The following is a 19,954-nucleotide window of genomic DNA, read 5'->3' as shown; positions in this document are numbered from 1 at the left end:
CTTCCTGTCGCCCCGCCCTTCTGCGCACGCGTAACCCCGCCTGTGCGCAGCACCTGGGCACACAGCCACTCCTCCAGCCGCTAGAGCCCGGGTATGGTTGTGCTCCTCCAGGGAGTGAAAGGACCAGAGGCTACTTGGAACTAGTTCTGAGGCGGTGACGCGCCCACATCAGCCAATAGGCACTAGGTGGCGGGGAACCACGGTTCGAACCGGTGGTCAGGGAAGGGAAGAGGCGCAGGGAAAGGAGTGTGCGCTGGCACTCTCACATCAGACAAGAACATTCCTGTTCTGGGCTGGGGCCTAGAAACCCTAAGAAATTGGTCACAGCTATGGGCACTGGTGGTGGCACACGCCTTTAATCCCAGCACTTGGGAGGCAGAGGCAGGCGGATTTCTGAGTTCGAGGCCAGCCTGGTCCACAGAGTGAGTTCCAGGACAGCCAGCGCTACTGTCTCAAAGAAGAAAAAAAAAAACAACACCATAGCCTCACTCTGCAAAACATGTCAAAACGGACATTTCTACATGCTTATGGGATTTATTTACAATACCTTCCTCTGGCAGGGACTAATATTAATAAAACTGTTAAGAGCTGTAACAAGGGCTGGAAAGATGGTTCAGCAGTTAAGAGCACCCAAGATCTGTCCCCAGGACCCACACGATGCTCAGGTGAACTACCCATAATCCCCGTTCCAGAGGACCCAAAGTCCTCTTCTGAACTCAAGAGCAGGAGACATGCACACACTCAGGCAAAACAACTATATACTAAGATTAAGAAAAAAATTAACCTACAACAAATTTTCTTTATTTGGTAGTTGGGTACATAATGTTGTCCACCCAATAAAATCATCATGCCTCAACCCAATCCCGCCCCACCCCGCCCCACAGAATACATATACACCAGAAAAGAGGCACGTGCACATGCACACTCGCTTGCACAGGAAGTCAGGCTCGGGTCCATCCTCACTTCTTATTAGCCTGAGCAGTACCAATGACACACTGGTTCACCTGTGGACAACAGATGGGGTTACACAAGAGCACAAGTCTGGTTCACCTGTGGACAACAGATGGAGTTACACAAGAGCACAAGGCTCCCCACCAGGGCCACCATCCGAATCTCTGAAATAGAGGCTACGGAAGCAGGTTCAGCCAGGTCCCCTGGAAGGATAGTGATTCTGTCCACTAATCCTGGAGGAGACCAGAAGTCTGAAAAGATGAAGCTCTGTGGTGCTGGCTAGTTTTTATGTCAACACGACAGACTACTCATTTGAGAAGAGGGCCCCTCAATTGAGAAAATATCCCATCAGGTTGGCCTGTGAGCAAGCCTTCTCTTAGTGACTGATGTTGGGGGACACAACCCTACTGTGGGCCAGTGCTGCCTCTGAACAGCGGGTCCCTAAGGTGTGTGAGGAAGCCTGCTGAGGAGACCACGAGGAGCAGGCAGCAAGCAGCACTCAAGCAAGGACTACAGAAGGACTGACCTGATGTCCTTGGACAGTGGACCAAACCCTTTCTACGCATTGCTTTTGATCATGTAGTGTTTTATCACATTATTAAAAAGCTAACTGAGACATCTACACAAAGATTACAGTAGCAGAGAGGTCTCCATTTTCAGTAGCACCCTGGACTAGACACCCCAAAGCTCTCCTACAAAAACCTATCTAGACATTAACCGCCTTTGAGAACTTGGGCTCCTGAGGGAAAAAAAAATCACCGCAGCAGAGAACTGGAAACAGAGACTGCGAGGCACAGGTCAAAGGACAAATGAGCAGTGGGATTGTCTAGTGGTAGAGAGCTTGCCCAGCCCAAGAAATGAGACAGGAGCGAACTTGAAGGTTCTCATACTGACCAAAGATGTAGCACTGTGAGGATCTGAAGAGTAAGTGGAAAAGACTGACTGATGTCAAGTATGTAAGCATCTGTAATGCCTGCCCTCCTCAGAAGAGCTTATGGGCCCATGAGGACAGGACAGGAACTCAGTATTGAAAACCTGTAAGGGTCCAGCATCTGGAGGCTGAGAGGTGATCGATGTTTAAAAGCACTAGCTCTCCAGAGGCCCTGGGTTCAGCTGTTAGCACCTAGATGGTGGCTCACAACCATCTACTACAGTTCCAGGAAATCCAGTGCTCTCTTCTGCCCTCCTCAGACACCAAGTACAAATGTGGTGAACATTCCTCCCCAGGCAAAACATTCACATAAAACACAGCTTTCTCCCCCGCCCCCGCCCCCGCCCCCCAGTTTCTTTTTTGTTTTTTTCGAGACAGGGTTTTTCTGGATAGCCCTGGCTGTTTTGGAACTTACTCTGTAAATCAAGGTAGCCTTAAACTCAAGAGATCTGTCTCTGCCTCCTGGGTGCTGGGATTAAGGGCATGTGCCACCACACCTAGCTAAATAATAAATCCATCATTTTGGGGGCTGGAGAAAAGGTTCAGAGATTGAAAGCACAGGTTGAATTCCAAAGGACCTTGGAACCATGCAGCAGCTCAGAGCTGTCTATAACTCCAGTCCCAGGAACGCAGCCTCCTCTTCTGGCTTCCTTAGGTAGCAGGCACACACAGGGCATAGTCAAGAAGCACACAAAACACCCATCAACAAAAGAAATGCATGCATGTTTCCCTACACAATACGTCCACCTCACCATAGCACAGTGTTATTCCCATTTCAGCATCGTCACAATGTGACCATGACCAACTGAAGGTTTGTGCTAAGCCTGCACTGAACAAGTCTAGTTGGAGCCAATTTTTTCAATAGTTCAGGTAATAATCACCACATTTTGGTAATTATGTGTTTTTAGTTAGCTCATACCTTTAGAGCTTAAGTCTACAACACATTGTAACCTTGAGATGCACACTTCAGGCCTCCGCCTTACCACAGGGTTCACAGGCTGACCCACAAGACCCTCAACAGTATCGAGGTATGCTTTTACTTGGTAAGGGAGAATTCTTCATTAACAAGTCACTAGTAATGAATACTGATTAGAAATCACCATTTTAAAGCCCTCTAACAAAATAATGGATCTAGAATTACTATTTCATAAAATCACTGTTGAGAATGAATGAGCCTACACAGGGGTCTAGGTCCCAGCACCAGACAGGCAGAGAACAGGAAAAGAGATGGCAGTGCAGTGGAGGGGTGGCTCAGTGGTAGAGTACGTGCTTATGTGCTGAACATACGCAAAGCTCTAGGATACCTCTAAGGCCACCCCCCCCCCAAAAAAAAAAGGAAAAAAAGGAAGAAAGAAAAGAAAGGAAAGGAAAAGAAATGAAAGAAAGAGAAAGAAAACAGGGGGGAAAGTTAAGCAAACAATAAATGTACAATCAGAGAACCGGACTGGGTACTTACAGGTGTACCAACTGTCCCAGCCATTAGACAGGTCAACAATTTAAACTAGAATTACCAATCTAACCAAACCAAATCTACCAAACAGCAAAACTCTGAGGGGAACAGCAAGCAGAGTCTGAATATGGTGTATTAACAAGACAAGACATTCTACCTCAAACAAACATACCTACGTGAGGCGAGGCCCACTAACATTACAATCAACAGTATTCCCAGCAAACAGCCCATCTCCTCCACGCGAGATGAATGCCCACCCTAGAAAACCTAAGGCACAGCAGTCTGAGCGGCTGGAAGACCCAAGGGGACAACATGAGCAGGGCCAGGAGAGCACTAAAGGCAGAAGATCAGTGCAGCAGGGGATTGGATCACTCTGTGAACCCACAGACTGTGTGTTTACTGAAAAGAACCAGTTTCTAGTTGAGGTCTGGCTCAGCCTTTGCACACACCTCTAACTCCTCTGGCAGGAATGCATTTGCTCTTAGCACACACCTTTAATCTCAAACAATGAAGGTTAAGTGTTGGTAGAAGGACGCACCCATGTTTGAAAGTGATGTCTAATTGAGTGGCAGATGAAGCGACAGATCAGAGAAAAATGTGACAGAATAGGATCTGCCCAACTCAGGAGAACAGAGAGGAAGAGGGGCTCCTAAGAGGGGCAGTACAGAGAGAGAATTGAAAAGAGGCAATTTTACTGGGACAGTTTTACAGATGAGACAGACAAGCCAGAGAAGGAGAAGGAGCCGTAAGATCTGAACAGACCGCCAGAGTTAGGATGAGGCCTACCAGAGCCAATGCAGGAGAGGCTGAGAGAAGCCAGATTGAATCAGTCATCTTGGAAAGGAGTTTCAACCAGAACAGCTGAGTTGAACCAGCCAGTCAAAGCTCAGAAAGAATAAGGATCAAATTATTCAGCATTAAGTTTCAGTGGCTGAAAACATTCTAGGCCTAGATTAGACTGCATGAAGGCTAGAAGCTTCCAGGACCAGGTTAGCAGCTGGAGGCAGTAAGCCTCAGAGACTAACTAACAGGAGAATAAAGGCTATATTTAGGAGCTGGAGAGGCCGGGTGGTGGTGGCGGCGGCGTACGCCTTTAATCCCAGCACTTGGGAGGCAGAGGCAGGTGGATTTCTGAGTTGGAGGCCAGCCTGGTCTACAGAGTGAGTTCTAGGACAGCCAGGGCTACAGAGAAACCCTGTCTCGAAAAACCAAAAAAAAAAAAAAAAAAAAAAAAAAAAAAAAAAAACAGAGCTGGAGAGATGGCTCAGTGATTAAGAGCACTGACTACTCTTCCTAGAGGACTTGGGTTCAATTCCCAGCACCCACGTCGCAGCTCCCAACTGTCTGTAGCTTCAATTCTAGGGGATCTGGCACCTTCAAACATACCTGCAGGCAAAACATCAATACACATAAAATAAAAATATATCTTAAAAACACAAGTTACACTTACAGATCAACTGACATGAGACGATGATTTAATACCCCTCCTGCCCCATAGAGGGCTGACATTAATTAACATATAGGATGTTAGGGTTAGGGCTGGTGGCAGCAAAATAGCTCAGCTAGAAAGGGTGCTTGCCACCAAATCTGATGACGATCTGATGACATGGCAACCTAAGTTTGATCTCTAGGGCCCACAAGGAAGGAGAGAAACAAGTCCTACAATCCTATGAGTTATCTAACCACACACAAAATAATTCATGATTCATTTATTTTCTATGTAGGATGCTTGGTGCCTGCAAAGGGTGTAGCCGTCCCTAGAACTAGAGGCAGGGATGGATGTTGGGGGCTGGCAACTACCTGCTGCTTGCTGCAGGTCCTGTGCAAGAGCAGCCAGTGTTCTTAACCACTAAGCCATCTGTGGACCCTGGACAACACTTTAAAGCTGTGCCCCACCCCCTTTTGTTTCTCAAAATCATTTTGGCTGTCCTGGAACTCACTCTGTAGACCAGGCTGGCCTTAAACTCATAGACATCAGTCTGCCTCAGCCTACCAAGCACTGGGACAAAAAGTGTGTGCCACCATATATGGCTAACACCTGCTCATTATTAGCTTTGAGAAATTAAGCTGGTCACATAGCTCATGCTTACTGTGACAAGGACCTGGTCCAAGCCCTGAGAGGTGATAAACAGGTCCAAGTAACTTTCCAGGCAACACAGTGCAGGTGTTACATGCCTGACCACTTTGCCTGGCAGAGGGCAGGCCCAGTCATGATCAGATAGCAAATTAAGTCAGAACTCAAAAAGCCCTTCTACCCACAGGAAAAGGGGAAACCAGGAGAAAAATTATCCACCAAGGTATATAGTAATGAAACGGAGGCCTGCCCATCCCTCCAGTTGAGGTCCTGGGTACTGTCTAGCCCCTGGTGAAATTTAGAATTTCAATGTCTATTTGGAAAATTGTCAAAACTCTGGAATGTCCTTTGTTCTGGTGATCCCATTCCGAGGAGCATTTCTCTAGCCAGATATAACTGGAAAGCACACAGGGTGCCCATGGGGCCCTGTTTGCAACCAGAACACGGTGGAAATGCACTCTCGAGGACTGGAGAGCTCAGTTTGGTAGAGTCCTACACAGAGCTAAAAGGAGTGTGCAGTTCCATTGGGAGTAATCTTGGGGCCATTCTGAACTGCAAAGTAGCAAGGGACAACACTACAAACACAGGTAGGAGAGGTCTCAGAGCGTGGACATAACTCGTTCTTGAAATACAGTCCTGACTCTGGTTATTTCTTCTAAAAATATTAATTCAAATGCCAGCAGTTAAAAATGGAATCAGGTGGGCAGTACCCACGACACCCAGCAAGTTTAAATCCTTTCTGGATAGATGTGCCCTAGCTTCAAAAGCAGGAACATGGTGGGACGCCTCTGAGCAGCCAGGAGTCCTGACAGTGTGGGCAGGTGTGACGGGCCAAGGAAAAACGGCCCCCGTCGGCTCATCTATTGAGTACTTAGGCCCCAGTTGGTGGGGAGGATTGGAGACTGTTTGGAGGGGATTAGGTGTAGCCTTGTCAGAGAAGTGTATGTGTGTTTGTAGGGAGGAGGGAGCTCTGAAGTTTCAAACGCTCCCTTAGCTCCCAGTCTCTCTGCCTCATGGTTGGGTCTCAAGATGTGAGCTTCAGCTACTGCTCCAGCCTTGTCTGCCCGCCTGCCTACTGTGCTGCCCCATTACTGTGATGGGCATGCACTCTAACCCTCTGAGACTGTAAGCCCCCAAGAAACTCTAAGTTCCTTGGTCACAAAGTCTTGTTACAAGAATAGAAAACGAAGCAGGACAGTCATTATACCTTGGAAGCAAAGCGTAGTGAATTCAGAGACTCGGAGACATTCTCTTCCAGTGGAGAAATATTCACAAACATGAGCCTGTGGGAGGAGAAGGGACCAGCCCGGGTCAGTCGTCTGCCAAGGCAGGTGAACATGCACAGCTCTCTCCTCTCTTAAAACTGTAGTTCCTACAGCCCTTTTTGTTGTTGTTGTTGTTTTTTGTTTTTGTTTTTTTTTTGGCTTGGTTTTTCAAGACAGGGTTTCTCTGTGTAGCCTGTCTGTCCTGGAACTCACTCTGTAGATCAGGCTGGCCTCAAACTCAGAGATCCGCCTGCCTCTGCCTCCCAAGTGCTGGGATTAAAGGCGTGAGCCACCACTGCCCTGCTCTATCTTTTTTTTAAAAAAAGCTTTATTTATATGTGAGCACACTGTAGCTGTCTTCAGACACCCCAGAAGAAGAGGGCATCAGATGTCACTACGGATAGTTGTGAGCCACCATGTGGTTGCTGGGAGTTGAACTCAGGACCTCTGGAAGAGCAGCCCCCCCCACAGTCCTTTGAATCGCTCCCCTACTCACATCTTGGCACTGCCACCCAGAGAGTTCTGCAGCAGGTAGGTAAGCTTGCTGTTTCGGTAAGGCACGTGGGATTCCTGGAGGGTTAAGGGGCACAGGCACTTAGGACACTGCAGGGTTCTCACAGCTACACCATAGCCCCTCACCTTACCTGCCCATGCATCCATTCCTACCTTATTGCTCAGGGCCATTATGACCAGTCCCAGCGTAGACAGACTGCTGTTAATGGCCTGTGTTTCCCGAAGCCGATCACGCTCCCCAGGGCCTAGGGCTAAGCCAGGGTCTAGCCGCTCACTCCCAGCCAGGTCCACCAGGTTGAGGGGCGCGCCACACTGCAGGCCCCGAGCAGCATGCTCTCCAGAGATCTGCAGCTGGAACACACTGTGACTGCGTGATGATCTCTCATTCTGGGCAGTGCGGGCCACAGCTCGGTTCTGATGAGCCAAATGGAGCAGAGCCTCCACCTAGGGATGGGAATGACAAGGGGCACAGGCAGACAGTCAGCCAGGACATGCTGCTGAGGTGGGCCTTGCCCTCCTGGAGCCAAACCGCAGGCCACCACAATGAGTGCTGCAATTCAGACAGAACCCAGACTGGCTCGTAACACACACGTCTGTCATCCCAGCTGCTTGGGAGGCTGCAGGAGATGAGAAGTTCAAGAACTCCGTGAGATACAGAGGGAGTATCTCAAGGGTTCCTGTGAGGCCACGCCTCAAAATAACAACAGGCCAGGTATGGTGCTTAGGCCTAGAACAGCAGCATGCAGGAGGCTGAGACAGGACTGCCTTGAGTTCTAAGGCAGCCAGCGCTACAGTGCGATGCTCTCAAAAAGAATAAAAGGACAGAGCTGGGCAGTGGTGGTGCGCGCCTTTACTCCCAGCACTTGGGAGGCAGAATTTCGAGGCCACGAACAGTAAGCAGGTGGCAGGAAAGGAGTCCAGAGACTCAGTGGGAAGTGTCTCCCCCACTCCTCGGCCTCAGGAAAGTACACCTCCTTGCAGCCCACCCTTAGTCTGAAGAGATGCCGCCTGCCCTCACAGTCCATCCTGTCCCTGCTAAGCTTTTGCCCACCCCACTCTGCCCAATCCTCCTGCTCAGTCCCTACTTGCCTCTCTCTCACAGGAAACAGGGACATATCGTGCATTGGTGACAGTCAGCTCCTCACTCCCCGGGCCTGCCCGACGAATCTCACACTCGCCGCCTTGGCCCTTGCGGGTCCCAGTAGCTAGCAGGTCTCGGACAGTCTCATTGTAGATCTCTACATAACTCGCCACAAAACTGTATGTCCAGCCCTGGCCACTCATCTCCTGGGCCACAGAGAACAGATGCCGCATGGCCCGAGGGATCAGCCCCTCCAACTGGGGGTCTCCCCTAGGCCCGCCCTCCATAGTGAAGGTCTTGCCACTGCCTGTCTGTCCATAGGCAAAGATGCACACAGGGTAGCCATCCAGTGCGGACTGGACAAGCATGGAGATCTCCTCAAACACTTCCTCCTGCTTGCTTCCTGGCGGGAACACCCGATCAAAGGAGAAATCATGGCGGGTAGTGGGTGCAGGTGCCCCAGTGAGGGTCGAGCGCCGATCATCAGACCTCGAGAGGCTAAGGCGAGTTGGGGGATCAGACGGTCCAGCAGGACCAGGAGGAAACACTAGGAAGCCAGGAGATGGGGTTAATTCCCCTGCAAGGACAGGGCGCACCCGGCAGAATACCCGGATATTGCCCTTCAGTTCCTGCAGCTGGTTGTGCAGTCGACGACGCTCCATCTCTAGCCCATGAAGCCGGTCTCCTTGCTCAGCCAGTAAGGTCACCTGGGCTGCAGTTTTCTCCCGAAGACACACCACCTCTGCTTGGCTGCTTGACAGTGCTGCTTCTGAGGCCTGAAACCTCCTCTGCCCAGACAGACAGACAGACAGAGGGTGGGATGCAAACAGAGCAAGTCTTGTGCCAAGATGGGCACATGGACTTCACATTCTGGTGAAGATGGGCACATGGACTTCACATTCTGGTAAAGGAAAAGCTAAGGGAATAGGGGTGGGTGGGCCATCTCACAGTGATCTTATATTTGATGTAAAAGCAACACTCAAGCACAGGAGTGAGCTGGGGAAGGTGGACATGCACTTCAGAGTGCCTGAGGAGAGCCAGCCAGACCATGGACCTGGAGCTCGCCGGCGCTCGCCCACACACGGGCGCTCGCCCACACACGGGGCGCTCGCCCACACACGGGCGCTCGCCCACACACGGGAGGAGGGAGAGGTGGGAGCTGTGAGCAGAGCAAGTGAGGGGCAGAGCACTCAGAGGAGCCGCTCAGTTCGCAGACATCCTGCTGGAGAGGCGGGCGAGCCTTCAGGGGAGCTGAGGAGACCGTGGCCTCGGGTGGGCAGGGGCGACTGTGAGTCCGGCCTTACCTCCAGCTCCTCCAGCTGGGTGCTCAGTGTGCTCCGCTCCTCCTGCAGCTGCAGCCGCTCCTCCTGGAGCTCCTGAAGCAGACTTTCCTTGGTGCCCAGACATTCCTCCAGCTCCAAGACACGGGCACTCAGCGTCCCCAGCTTCTGCTGGCCCTGCTCAGCCTGGGTTCGTACACTGGCCAGCTCCCCTTTCAGGGTGTCCCGCTCTGTCCCCAGGGTCGTGGCCTGCCCCTGGACCTCTCTGAGTTGCTCCCGAAGCCCCTGGTTCTCCCGGTCCAGCGTTTGCGTCTTCTCCCGATAGCGTTTCAACTCTTCATTGAGGTCACACAACTGACCCTTCAGGTCCCAGGCAGGACGTTTGCCAGGTTTCTTCCCTACCACCACAGGAGCAGCTGATGCTAACACAGGCACATAAGGGGCAAACAGAGATCAGGAGTCTTGGCCTTCTGCCCTCCAGGCCTCCATACCTCAGGCCTCGGCTCCCTCTTTCCTCTCCTGACAGGAATAGAAGATGGGACTTCCTGGGCACTCAGCGCCCCGTCTCCCCTCCCCGCCTCACCCAATGTTTCTATGTCACCTACTGCCAGGCTTTTGGGCAGGAGCAGCGGGAGCCGGCTTCTGGTTCCTCAGCACTAGAGAAGCAGAGTTGACAAGGAGTTACAGGCTGGACACGTAAGACACAGGACACAGCTATAATCGAGCACTAGGGAGGCCGACATGAGGTGCAGTGGGAAATCATCAAAACCACAGACGGCCAAGCAGGTAAGAGCCTGCTCTCCGAGGCCCCAGGCTTGTTTCCTATGTCCTTGTCAGGAGACCCACGACCACTGTAACTCTAGCTCCAGAGAGTCAATGCCTCCCTCTGTGCACAGATACATACACATGTATGTATGTATGTATGTATGTATGTATGTATGTATGTATGTATGTATACATGCATGCATGCATGTATGCTCAGGTACACATACACATAAAGTAAAATAAAAAAAATTCTAAGGCAAACAAACAGACTCAAGGGCTGTGTTTCCTAACATGTGCAAGTCCCTGGTGATCCCCACAGCAGACCTCCCCTAAAGACTCATAGGACCAGGGCCCCTTGGTCACCACTCCCGTTACATGGACCCAGACCCATCAGCCCTGGCTGACGCATTATTACCTGTACCAACAGCAGAGCAGCCACGGGGTCCTGTCTTCTTAGGGCCTTTCTGAGCTGTCCAAGGACGGAAAGAGGAGATGGTACGACACTTAGGTGGCACACACTGATACGTATGTACGTTAAAGGGTTGGAAACAAGAAGACTCTCCTTGAGGGCGGAAGAGATGGCTCAGAGGTTAAGAGCACCATCTTCTCTTCCAGAGGTCCTAAGTTCAAATCCCAGCAACCACATGGTGGCTCACAACCATCTGTAATGAGATCTGACACCCTCTTCTGGTGTGTGTGAAGACAGCTACAGTGCATTTACATACACAGAAGAAATAAATGATTCTTATTTTAAATAGAAAAGAAAAAGAATAAAAGGACTGCCCTGGCTGGGCGGTGGTGGCGCATGCCTTTAATCCCAGCACTTGGGAGGCAGAGGCAGGTGGGTTTCTGAGTTCGAGGCCAGCCTGGTCTACAGAGTGAGCTCCAGGACAGCCAGCCAGGGCTATACAGAGAAACCCTGTCTCGAAAAAAACAAATCTAAAAAAAAAAAAAAAGGACTGTCCTGCCCTTGTCCTTCCGGTGTGCGGCCCGCTCCTGATGCCCTTCTAGGACCAGAACCGACTCCCTACGTCCAAACGCAGTGAATGAGAAGGCTAAGCAGGCTGTGCAGTCTCGCACCCGTCCATGCAGGCTCTTCCTAGCATGCACAGCAGCCTGGAAGAAGCAAGCGTTCAAGACAAGAGGTGGGAAGTAAGAACTCCACCTCACAGCCTTCGTGCCTTTGGAGTTCTGAGCTAAGTGAACGGTATTATCCACTCAGAAACAGATAAGACTGGGAAGACAAAAAGAGTAAGGGAGCGGTACACTCCCACACCCCTGATCCCACCCACAGTCACAGCCCCCACAGCCCACCTGCAGTGTGGCCCTGAGTCTGTGACACTGTACTGAGGAGTGGTCCTCTAGGGTGGGACGTGTCAACTTTGGTCACTGCACCCATGCCTCGTGTTCGTTTCTAGGGAGAGACAAAGATGAGGTTCCATAGTGACCCGTCTTTATCCCTCCCCCTTCTTACTCTCCACCCCCCAAACACATCTGACCTTTGCAGGCTCCAAGGCATCCTCCATCTGGTCAGGGCCCCTCTTGAGCCTGCTTCCTGACAGGGGCAGTCGGGAGGACTTGACCAGGGCTGTCTTCAGGTCTAAGTTCCTCTTCACTTCCAACAAAGGGGGCCTCTGGTGGGGAAAAAAAAAGATTCTTTTTTTTCTTTTCTTTCTTTCTTCCTTCTTTTTATTTTATTTATTTATTTATTTAGTTTTTGAGGAAGGGTTTCTCTGCTGTGTAGTCTTGTCTGTCCTGGAACTTGCTCCGTAGCCCAGGCTGGCCTCAATTTCACATAGATCCAGTCTGTGTCTGCCTCTCAAGTGCCTGGATTTAAGGTGTGCATCACCACACCCTGCTGGCAAAAAGACTCTTTTTTTTTTTTCCCCCCTGAGACAGGGTTTCTCTGTATAGCACTGGCTGTCCTGGAACTCACTCTGTAGACCAGGCTGGCCTCGAACCCAGAAATCCGCCTGCCTCTACCTCCCGAGTGCTGGGATTAAAGGCGTGTGCCACCACCGCCTGGCTGGCAATTTAAGAACAAGACAGAAGCGAAAGCCCACAAATGCCCTCTTTTGAGCTCCCTTCAACCTTACTTCGCAGTACTGACTGTCAGCAAGCATTAACTGAGTATCTTGTACGGAACACTGGCACAAGTGGACAGCACTCGCTCACACTTTAACTGAGTATCTTGTACGGAACACTGGCACAAGTGGACAGCACTCGCTCACACGGACGGGAGCAGGACAGCAGGGAACAAGTGCGTCAGGGAGCAGCTGGAGGGAGGCTGTGCTGCAGCTGCCTTCAGGGTTAGAAACATTGTTCCTGGAACACAGACCAACAAACCATACAGCTAAGAAGCCAGCACCGTAAATAAACGAGAGAGCTAGCTGTCGGGAGGGCAGGCTGTTTACAGAGTGCCGCTATGAGTGCTTCATCTCTGGCCTCCAGTTTTAACTGATTCTCCCAATGGGGGAAGGCAGACATCATGAGGTGAAACGTCGTTCTAAGGTCACATCTGTTCATCATGCACATGCAAGGCCAGCGGAGGCCACCAAGAAGTTGTCAGACCCCCTAGTCTGTTGTCGGCCACTATGTCCTGGGGACCCAGTTCAGGTTCTCCAGCTTAGCAGCAAGTTCCCCAAGCTCCCGCCAGCGCCTTCAGGAACTTCAGAACAATTTGGAGGATAAGGGTTGGCTTCACAGGGTGGCTCAAGGTCAAGCATTCTAGCAGAGCAAAAAGGGACACACGCAATAAACAGTGTCCTCTGCAGATCACCACATGCACCCAGCAGACGGGGAGAGAGCAGACAGGAGGGAAGAGACTGCTGGCAGCCTGTTGTAATGAGAACCTGGTGTATGTGAAAGACTGAACTGTGAGCTCATGAAACAGCACTCTAGTCCCACACCCAGGGCCTGAGACAGGATCACGAGTTTGAGGCTGGCCTGGCTGACCTTGTGGGCATTTGAAACAGGTAGGTAGAAGAGAAGATGAGTGACGTCATATGCAGAGACTCCGCCATTCACGCAGCAGATGTGGGACTTGGTGCAGCGATGACCACCAAGTCCTTGGCTTCTCAGCTTGCTTTCTAAGGTACCTGCCAAGTTCTGTAAATGAACTAACTAAACTATGGAAAACTATCTACTTCCTCACAAATAGAAACACCTTAGCCAGGCAGTGGTGGCGCACGCCTGTGACCCCAGCACTCTGGGAGGCAGAGGCAGGCGGATTCTGAGTTCGAGGCCAGCCTGGTCTACAGAGTGAGTTCCAGGACAGCCAGGGCTACACAGAGAAACCCTGTCTCGAAAAAAAAAAAAAATCCAAAACAAACAAACAACCAAACAAACCCAAGTTCGAGGCCAGCCTGGTCTACAGAGTGAGTTCCAGGACAGAGAAACCCTGTCTCGAAAAAAAAAAAATCCAAAACAAACAAACAACCAAACAAACCCAAAAAAGGAAAGAAACACCTTTATCATTTTGAGTGCCTGGGATGGAATCTAATTCACTAGCGCTGGTGACTGGGATGCAAAGATCTGTTCATGCACCAGGACTACATTCTCTGTAAGTGAGTGCTAACTAATTTGGCAGTGGGCTGAGAAAAAGGCTCTCCTGCAGCCAGTGCTGAGCTAAATGAGGAACTGGCTTGTGTCAAAGGTCAGGGGAGCCACGGGGATGGTGGGGGCAGGAGCTAAGGAAACCTAGGCTGATCTGAGGATGCCCACTTTGCCACAGGAGGGTCTGGATCAGTGTAAGCTAAAGCTCTGGAGCGGGGCTGCAGGCTACAGGGAGCTGAGCAATGTATTAACCAGCCCACTGCCGAGGGCTGCAGTCCGACCCACACCCAAACTGCACACACACTGACTGACTCTGGGAGTTAACCAGATGGCAACAAGTGTCTCCAGCAACCAAGCCCTCAGCCCGAAGCAGAGCATTCATCTTTGCCCTTAACTGCACTTCTGGTACAAAAGTGTCTTTATGTGGGGGCTGGAGAGACAGCTCAGCAGGTAACAACACTGACTGCTCTTCCAGAGGTCCTGAGTTCAAATCCCAGCAACCACATGGTGGCTCACAACCATATGTAATGAGATCTGACGCCCTCTTCTGGTGTGTCTGAAGACAACTACAGTGCACTTACATATAATAAATAAAACTTTTTTTAAAAAAGTCTCTATGAAAACAGAACTGTTGATTTTAATACATAAGGGAGGAATTTGGAGAAGCTGTAATGAAGACTAGAGAAAGGGTTTCTTACTGTACACAAGCACTAGCCATCCCATGTGTCCCTGAGATAGCTCACCGAGTAATAAACTTAACCCAGCAGGAGAAGTAAAACATTTAATAAGTCACAGGCTCGTCAAGATGGAGTCCTGCATGTTGATAGGACTAAGTCTTGAACTGCCTTATCATTCATGGACCCTGCACATATTATACTCTGTGCCCTGGCTGTTCTTGAACTCACAGTTCCAGGACTATCCAGGCCTCGAACTCATATATTCACCTGCCTCTGCCTCCCCAGTGCTGGGATTAAAGACATATGCCACCACACCGGTCCCCTGCACGTTATAAAATGGAATGAACTAAACTGCTCTGGGTCCAGCTTTAGGATCTTCGGTGAGCCTCATGGAAGATGCCTACAACCCCAGCTACTGGAGAGTGGGAGGCAGAAAGATTCTGAGCTCAAGGCTGGCCCAGGCAACTCAGCAAGGCTGTTTAACTACAATTGGACAAATGAACAAGAGACTTGGAGATAGCCTGTGAGTAGGACACACAGCAAGAGCTATTCAATCCCCAGCACAAAAGTAGAAAGGCTGACAAGGTAGTTCAGGAGGCAAGAGCCCTTTCTGCCAACCTGCTGCCTAAGTGTAACACCCAGGACTCACGACTCCAGAAAGTTGTCCTCTGATTTCTAAGTATGCCCCACCCCCTACCCCCCCCACCCCACAGAGTAAATAAACAGTTTTGGTTGTAAATCCTACGATTTACATACAAGCTGACAGCTGTACCAGCACTTGAACTGTATGGCAATGACCGTGTGCCCACCCACCATGTCTAGTCTCCCTCAGCTACTGTACACTTTAAACTTTGCACTCAACTGACTTTGTGTGTAGAAGCATTCAAAGAAGCTGCCCTGGCCATACATCCACAGTGACATGCAATTCCAGGTCGGTCTGGGCTCCACGGATGGGGTGGGGTTACGGATGGGACGAGGGGTGCAGCATCTCTGTAACTTAAAAAGTAACTCGTTCCTTAGCTGCCACAGCCATATACACGCAGGCTGAGCTACGGATGAGGGACGTTATCTTTGTGGAGAACAACGTTACACCATAAAGTCAAAAGTCACACCCCAACAGTGATGTTTAAAAAAAAAAGATGTTCACTAAATTGGCTCTCATCCCTTTTCCTGAGAAGAAAGTATACAACGAAAGGTGAAAAGCTCTACCTGTTGTGTTTTCCATGCTTGTTCTGGACAACTCTAACCAGTATAAATGTCTCTGTCCCTCTGTAAAGGGAGACACAATGACCTGTCTCTCAGCAGTACTAACTAACACTCAGTACGAGTGGATACACACCCCCTGCCTGTGCATACACCAGTCCCACCTCAGCCAACTCAGGTACATACTACTGGGAACTCTAATCTCAAAGGTTCCTCTATTGACAGCGCTCCCTGGCAGCCAGTGGCCTCTACAGCAAAGCTTTCAAAAAATAGTATCCAGGGCACTAGTGGGTCTCAACCTGTGGGTCGGGGCTCCTATGGGAGGATCAAATGACCCTTTCACGGGGTGGAATATCAGGTCTCCTGCACCTCAGATGTTTACGATTCATAACAGTGGCAAAATTACAGTTATGAAGTAGCATCAAAAATACTCTTATGGTTCCGGGTCACCACAACACGAGGAACTGTATTAGAGCATCTCAGGCATTAGGAGGGGTGAGAACCACTGGGTTCAATTTATCTCCTCGACACATTTCACTTCAACCATTCAACCGAAACTGCTCTCTCCCAGCATTTGGGAGACAGAGGCAGGTGGATCTCTGAGTTCAGACCATCCTGATCTACAGAGTTCTAGGACAGTCACAGCTACACAGAGAAAACAACCACCACCACCCCCCAAAAAACCAACAAAAACAAAACAACAATACACACACACACACACACACACACACACACAAATCAGCAAACAAACTGGTATTCTTAAGCAGGCTACCAGCTTCAGGTTACTAGATCAAATTTATATTGTTTCTTTTGAATTTGTTTTCCTCCTTTTTTTTTTTTTTTAAAGATAATGTATCACTGGCCTAAACCTCAAAACTCTTGTCTAAGCCTCTGCACAGCTGACCTCAGAAAGGTTTGTTGCTTTTGGTTCAGGGGATAATTGATGCAGGAGTTTCTTGGATGCTCACCTAGCACTGTAGCACAGAGCTCTTCCAGTTTTGACTCTCCATACCTTAGCTAATGTTACTCCTCCCCCTAGCTTTTTTTAAAAAAATTATTAATGTATTATATGTGAGTACACTGTAGCTGTCTTCAGACACTCCAGAAGAGGGGATCCAATCTCATTACAGATGGTTGTGAGCCACCATGTGGTTGCTGGGATTTGAACTCAGAACCTTCAGAAGGAAGGTCAGTGCTCCTAACCGCTGAGCCATCTCTCAGCCCGTCCCCCTAGCTTTCTTCTTCCCTTCCACCTGCTTCAACTTTTAACAGTCCTTCACTGCCTCCCACTACAGATACAAATGGTATTCATTTCTGTCTCCCCGGGGCCTGTCAGCTCACTGGTAGCTAGGATTCCTGTCTCCTACCTAAGGACAACTGTGTGGGGCCAGGAGATGCTCTGCAAATATCGCATGAACAAATCCGAGAAAAGCCTGTCACCTGTCACCGTGCAAGGCTCTCCTTCTGAGTCCACCACAGAGTTTCTTCAAGCTGAACGGCGACCGTGAGTCAGTCTAGACTGAAACACCAGTAAACAAAGAATGCTGGCCTTTCCTGACACTAGAGACATCAGTCCATCAACCGCCCCCCCCCCCCACACACACACACACACACACACACCTCAGATAGCTGTGGTGGAGCAGGGCACCCATCAACTACTCAGCCAGTCCAAATGGGCAGAAGGAAGAGACGGCGAGGGCATCAGGACCCCTTCGGTGGGCTGCCCACTTCTCCCCTCCCTCCGTCCGTCCGTCCGTCCCGACCCAGCAGCCCACAGAAGGCAACAAGACGGCATCAGCAAGAGCGTCCTTTGCGGACGAGAACCCCCGCTTCTCGCACAAGGCGATCTGTAAGAACCGAGACGCACAAACATGGCGAATCCGCTTGAGAATTCGAGATGGGAAACGCTGGTGAGAGCTAAGGGGTGTCGCGCCTGTGCGACGGGGATGGCGGGCCCACGCCGCTGCGACCGTCCCGCTGCAGGCCGGCTGGCCCCGACCTGTCCCCGGGACGCGGGCGACCGGGCCTCCGGCCTGCGTCCTCCGCTCGCGGCGCGAGGCCGTCCCCGCCGCCCTCACCTGCGACTGCATGTCCTCGGTGGTCCGCACGGGACGGGGTGCAAAGTCGGCAGACAGGGTGCCGGGGGCCCGAAACCCGCGTCCTCTCATAGGCTCGCGCCACAAAACGCGGGAGCAGGACGGACCAGGAGCCTGGCCAACCCGCCACACCCGCCACTTTTGAATTTCAACCGCCGCGCAGTAAACTCACCGCTCAATCCGCAAAGGCCAATCCGCGCCGGCGCCGCGGCCGCGAGCCAATCACAGTGCCCTCCGCCTCCGGGGCCACACCCCCTGAGTCGCGACTCTTCTGGTTCGGCGGAGCAAGAGAACTAGACCCCTTCCGGATCCGCTCTTCCTCTTTTCTTCCCCTCCCCCGCCGGGGCGCGGAGCCCGCTGCACTTCCGCTCAGCTTCCTGAGGCCTCTGGTTGCGTCAGAAGTGCGCGTGTGTGGAGGGTCGGGGCGGAGCGGACGCCACCTAGCGGAGGCTGCTGAACCTGCACGTCTTCTCGCCAACGCTGTGGACTGGACACTGCTCCACCGAGATCGCTCGTGGTCGGTCTGGTTTCTCAGGTCCGAAAAGTGGGAACTGGATGATGGCGCCGACCTGTCATCAAAGAACAAAAAAGTAAAGAAAAGAAAAAAGTGGAAGTCATATCAGGAGAGGTAATAAAGTCATAAAATTAGAGACAGGGCTGGGAGAATAGCAAACTGGTAATCCCTGGAACTCATATAATGTGGAAGGTGAAAACTGATTCTCCACAGTTTTCTCCGACCTCCATAAGTGTGCTCCTCCTGCGCCCAAGAATATATACAGTATATATTATATATACAAATAATATATGTTATATACATATACATAAGTGCAAATATATCTTTACACATATATTTACTCTATATTATACATAAGCATATGTAATATATATATATATATATAACATAAATTACATATACATTTTTTTTTCGAGATTGGGTTTCTCTGTGTAGCCCTGACTGTCCTAGAATTGTGCCTGTAGACCAGGATGGCCTCGAACTCCAAGATGTCAGGGCTAACCTGTGCCACCATGCCCAGGTCAATAAACAATGTATTAGATTTATAAAAAATAAATAAAAATAAATAAAAATTAAAAATAAAAACTTGCTGGGCAGTGGTGGCGCATGCCTGTAATCCGAGCACTCTAGGAGGCAGAGGCAGGCGGATTTCTGAGTTCGAGGCCAGCCTGGTCTACAGAGAGAGTTCCAGGACAGCCAGGGCTACACAGAGAAACCCTGTCTCGAAAAAACAAAAACAAAAACAAAAAAAAAGAAAGAAAAAACAAAAACAAAAAAAAAGAAAGAAAAAACAAAAAATAAATAAAATAAAAAAATAAAAACTTGCCGGGCGGTGGTGGTGCACACCTTTAATCCCAGCACTTGGGAGGTAGAGGCAGGCAGATTTCTGAGTTTGAGGCCAACCTGATCTACAGAGTGAGTTCCAGGACAGCCAGGGCTATATAGAGAAACCTTGTCTTGAAAAAAAACAAAAACCCTAGAAGCCAGGCTTGGAGGCACATGCCTTTAATCCCAGTTCCCAGTACTCAGAATACAGAGGCAAATAGATCTCTGAGTTCAAGGCCAACTGGTCTACAAAGTAAATTCCAGGGCAGCCAGGGCTCTGTAGAGAGACCGTGTCTTAAATAAAGAAATACATACATACACAACTGCATAAATAAATAGTATGTTTCTTTTTTTAAAGATTTATTTACTTATTTATTTTTATGTATATGAGTACACTGTAGCTGTCTTCAGACACACCAGAAGAGGGAGTCAGATCCCATTACAGATGATTATGAGCCACCATGTGGGTGCTGGGACTTGAACTCAGGGCTTTTGGAAGAGCAGTCAGTGCTCCTAACTGCTCAGCCATCTCTCTAGCCCAAATAGTATGTTTCTTGACACCAAGTTCCAAATCTACGGCCCCCAAAGATCTTACGTGAGATGTTTCTGAGTCTACAAGTGTTAAGTGGGGGGTTGGGGGGAAACACTAGAAAATTTCTGGTTGTAATTTCCCAAAGATTAATGAGTTTTAGACCAGACAGTATTTCCCTTGTGACTTTCTAGAAAAAAAAAGCACAAATTTTAGGGTGTGACAAAATGTGAGTTTGTCTTCTG

At 50.0% G+C, this 19,954-nt stretch overlaps 1 protein-coding gene across 5 annotated transcripts; it reads right to left on the bottom strand.

Moving 5' to 3' along the window:
* Window positions 1-759: 759 nt before the first annotated feature.
* Kifc1 (kinesin family member C1) lies at window positions 760-18,095 on the bottom strand. Of its 5 annotated transcripts, XM_052163693.1 has the most exons (12): window positions 17,824-17,922; window positions 12,407-12,635; window positions 11,810-11,944; window positions 11,625-11,724; window positions 10,726-10,779; window positions 10,151-10,201; window positions 9,570-9,967; window positions 8,274-9,053; window positions 7,338-7,628; window positions 7,168-7,241; window positions 6,614-6,689; window positions 760-1,004 (listed from the first exon to the last, which is right to left on the bottom strand). In XM_052163693.1, exons 2-12 carry the CDS (start codon window positions 12,431-12,433, stop codon window positions 960-962), a joined length of 2,031 nt encoding a protein of 676 aa, XP_052019653.1. In that variant the 5' UTR covers window positions 12,434-12,635; window positions 17,824-17,922; the 3' UTR covers window positions 760-959. The 5 variants fall into 5 exon arrangements, with proteins under 5 accessions (XP_052019653.1, XP_052019654.1, XP_052019656.1 ...); XM_052163694.1 differs by lacking the exons at window positions 12,407-12,635; window positions 17,824-17,922 and adding an exon at window positions 18,014-18,095; XM_052163696.1 differs by lacking the exon at window positions 12,407-12,635 and having other exon boundaries at window positions 17,824-18,007.
* Window positions 18,096-19,954: the final 1,859 nt, after the last annotated feature.

The sequence above is a fragment of the Apodemus sylvaticus genome, chromosome 19, assembly GCF_947179515.1.
Source record: "Apodemus sylvaticus chromosome 19, mApoSyl1.1, whole genome shotgun sequence".
Lineage (NCBI taxonomy): Eukaryota > Metazoa > Chordata > Mammalia > Rodentia > Muridae > Apodemus > Apodemus sylvaticus.
This window is presented reverse-complemented; position numbering and strand designations above follow the sequence as displayed.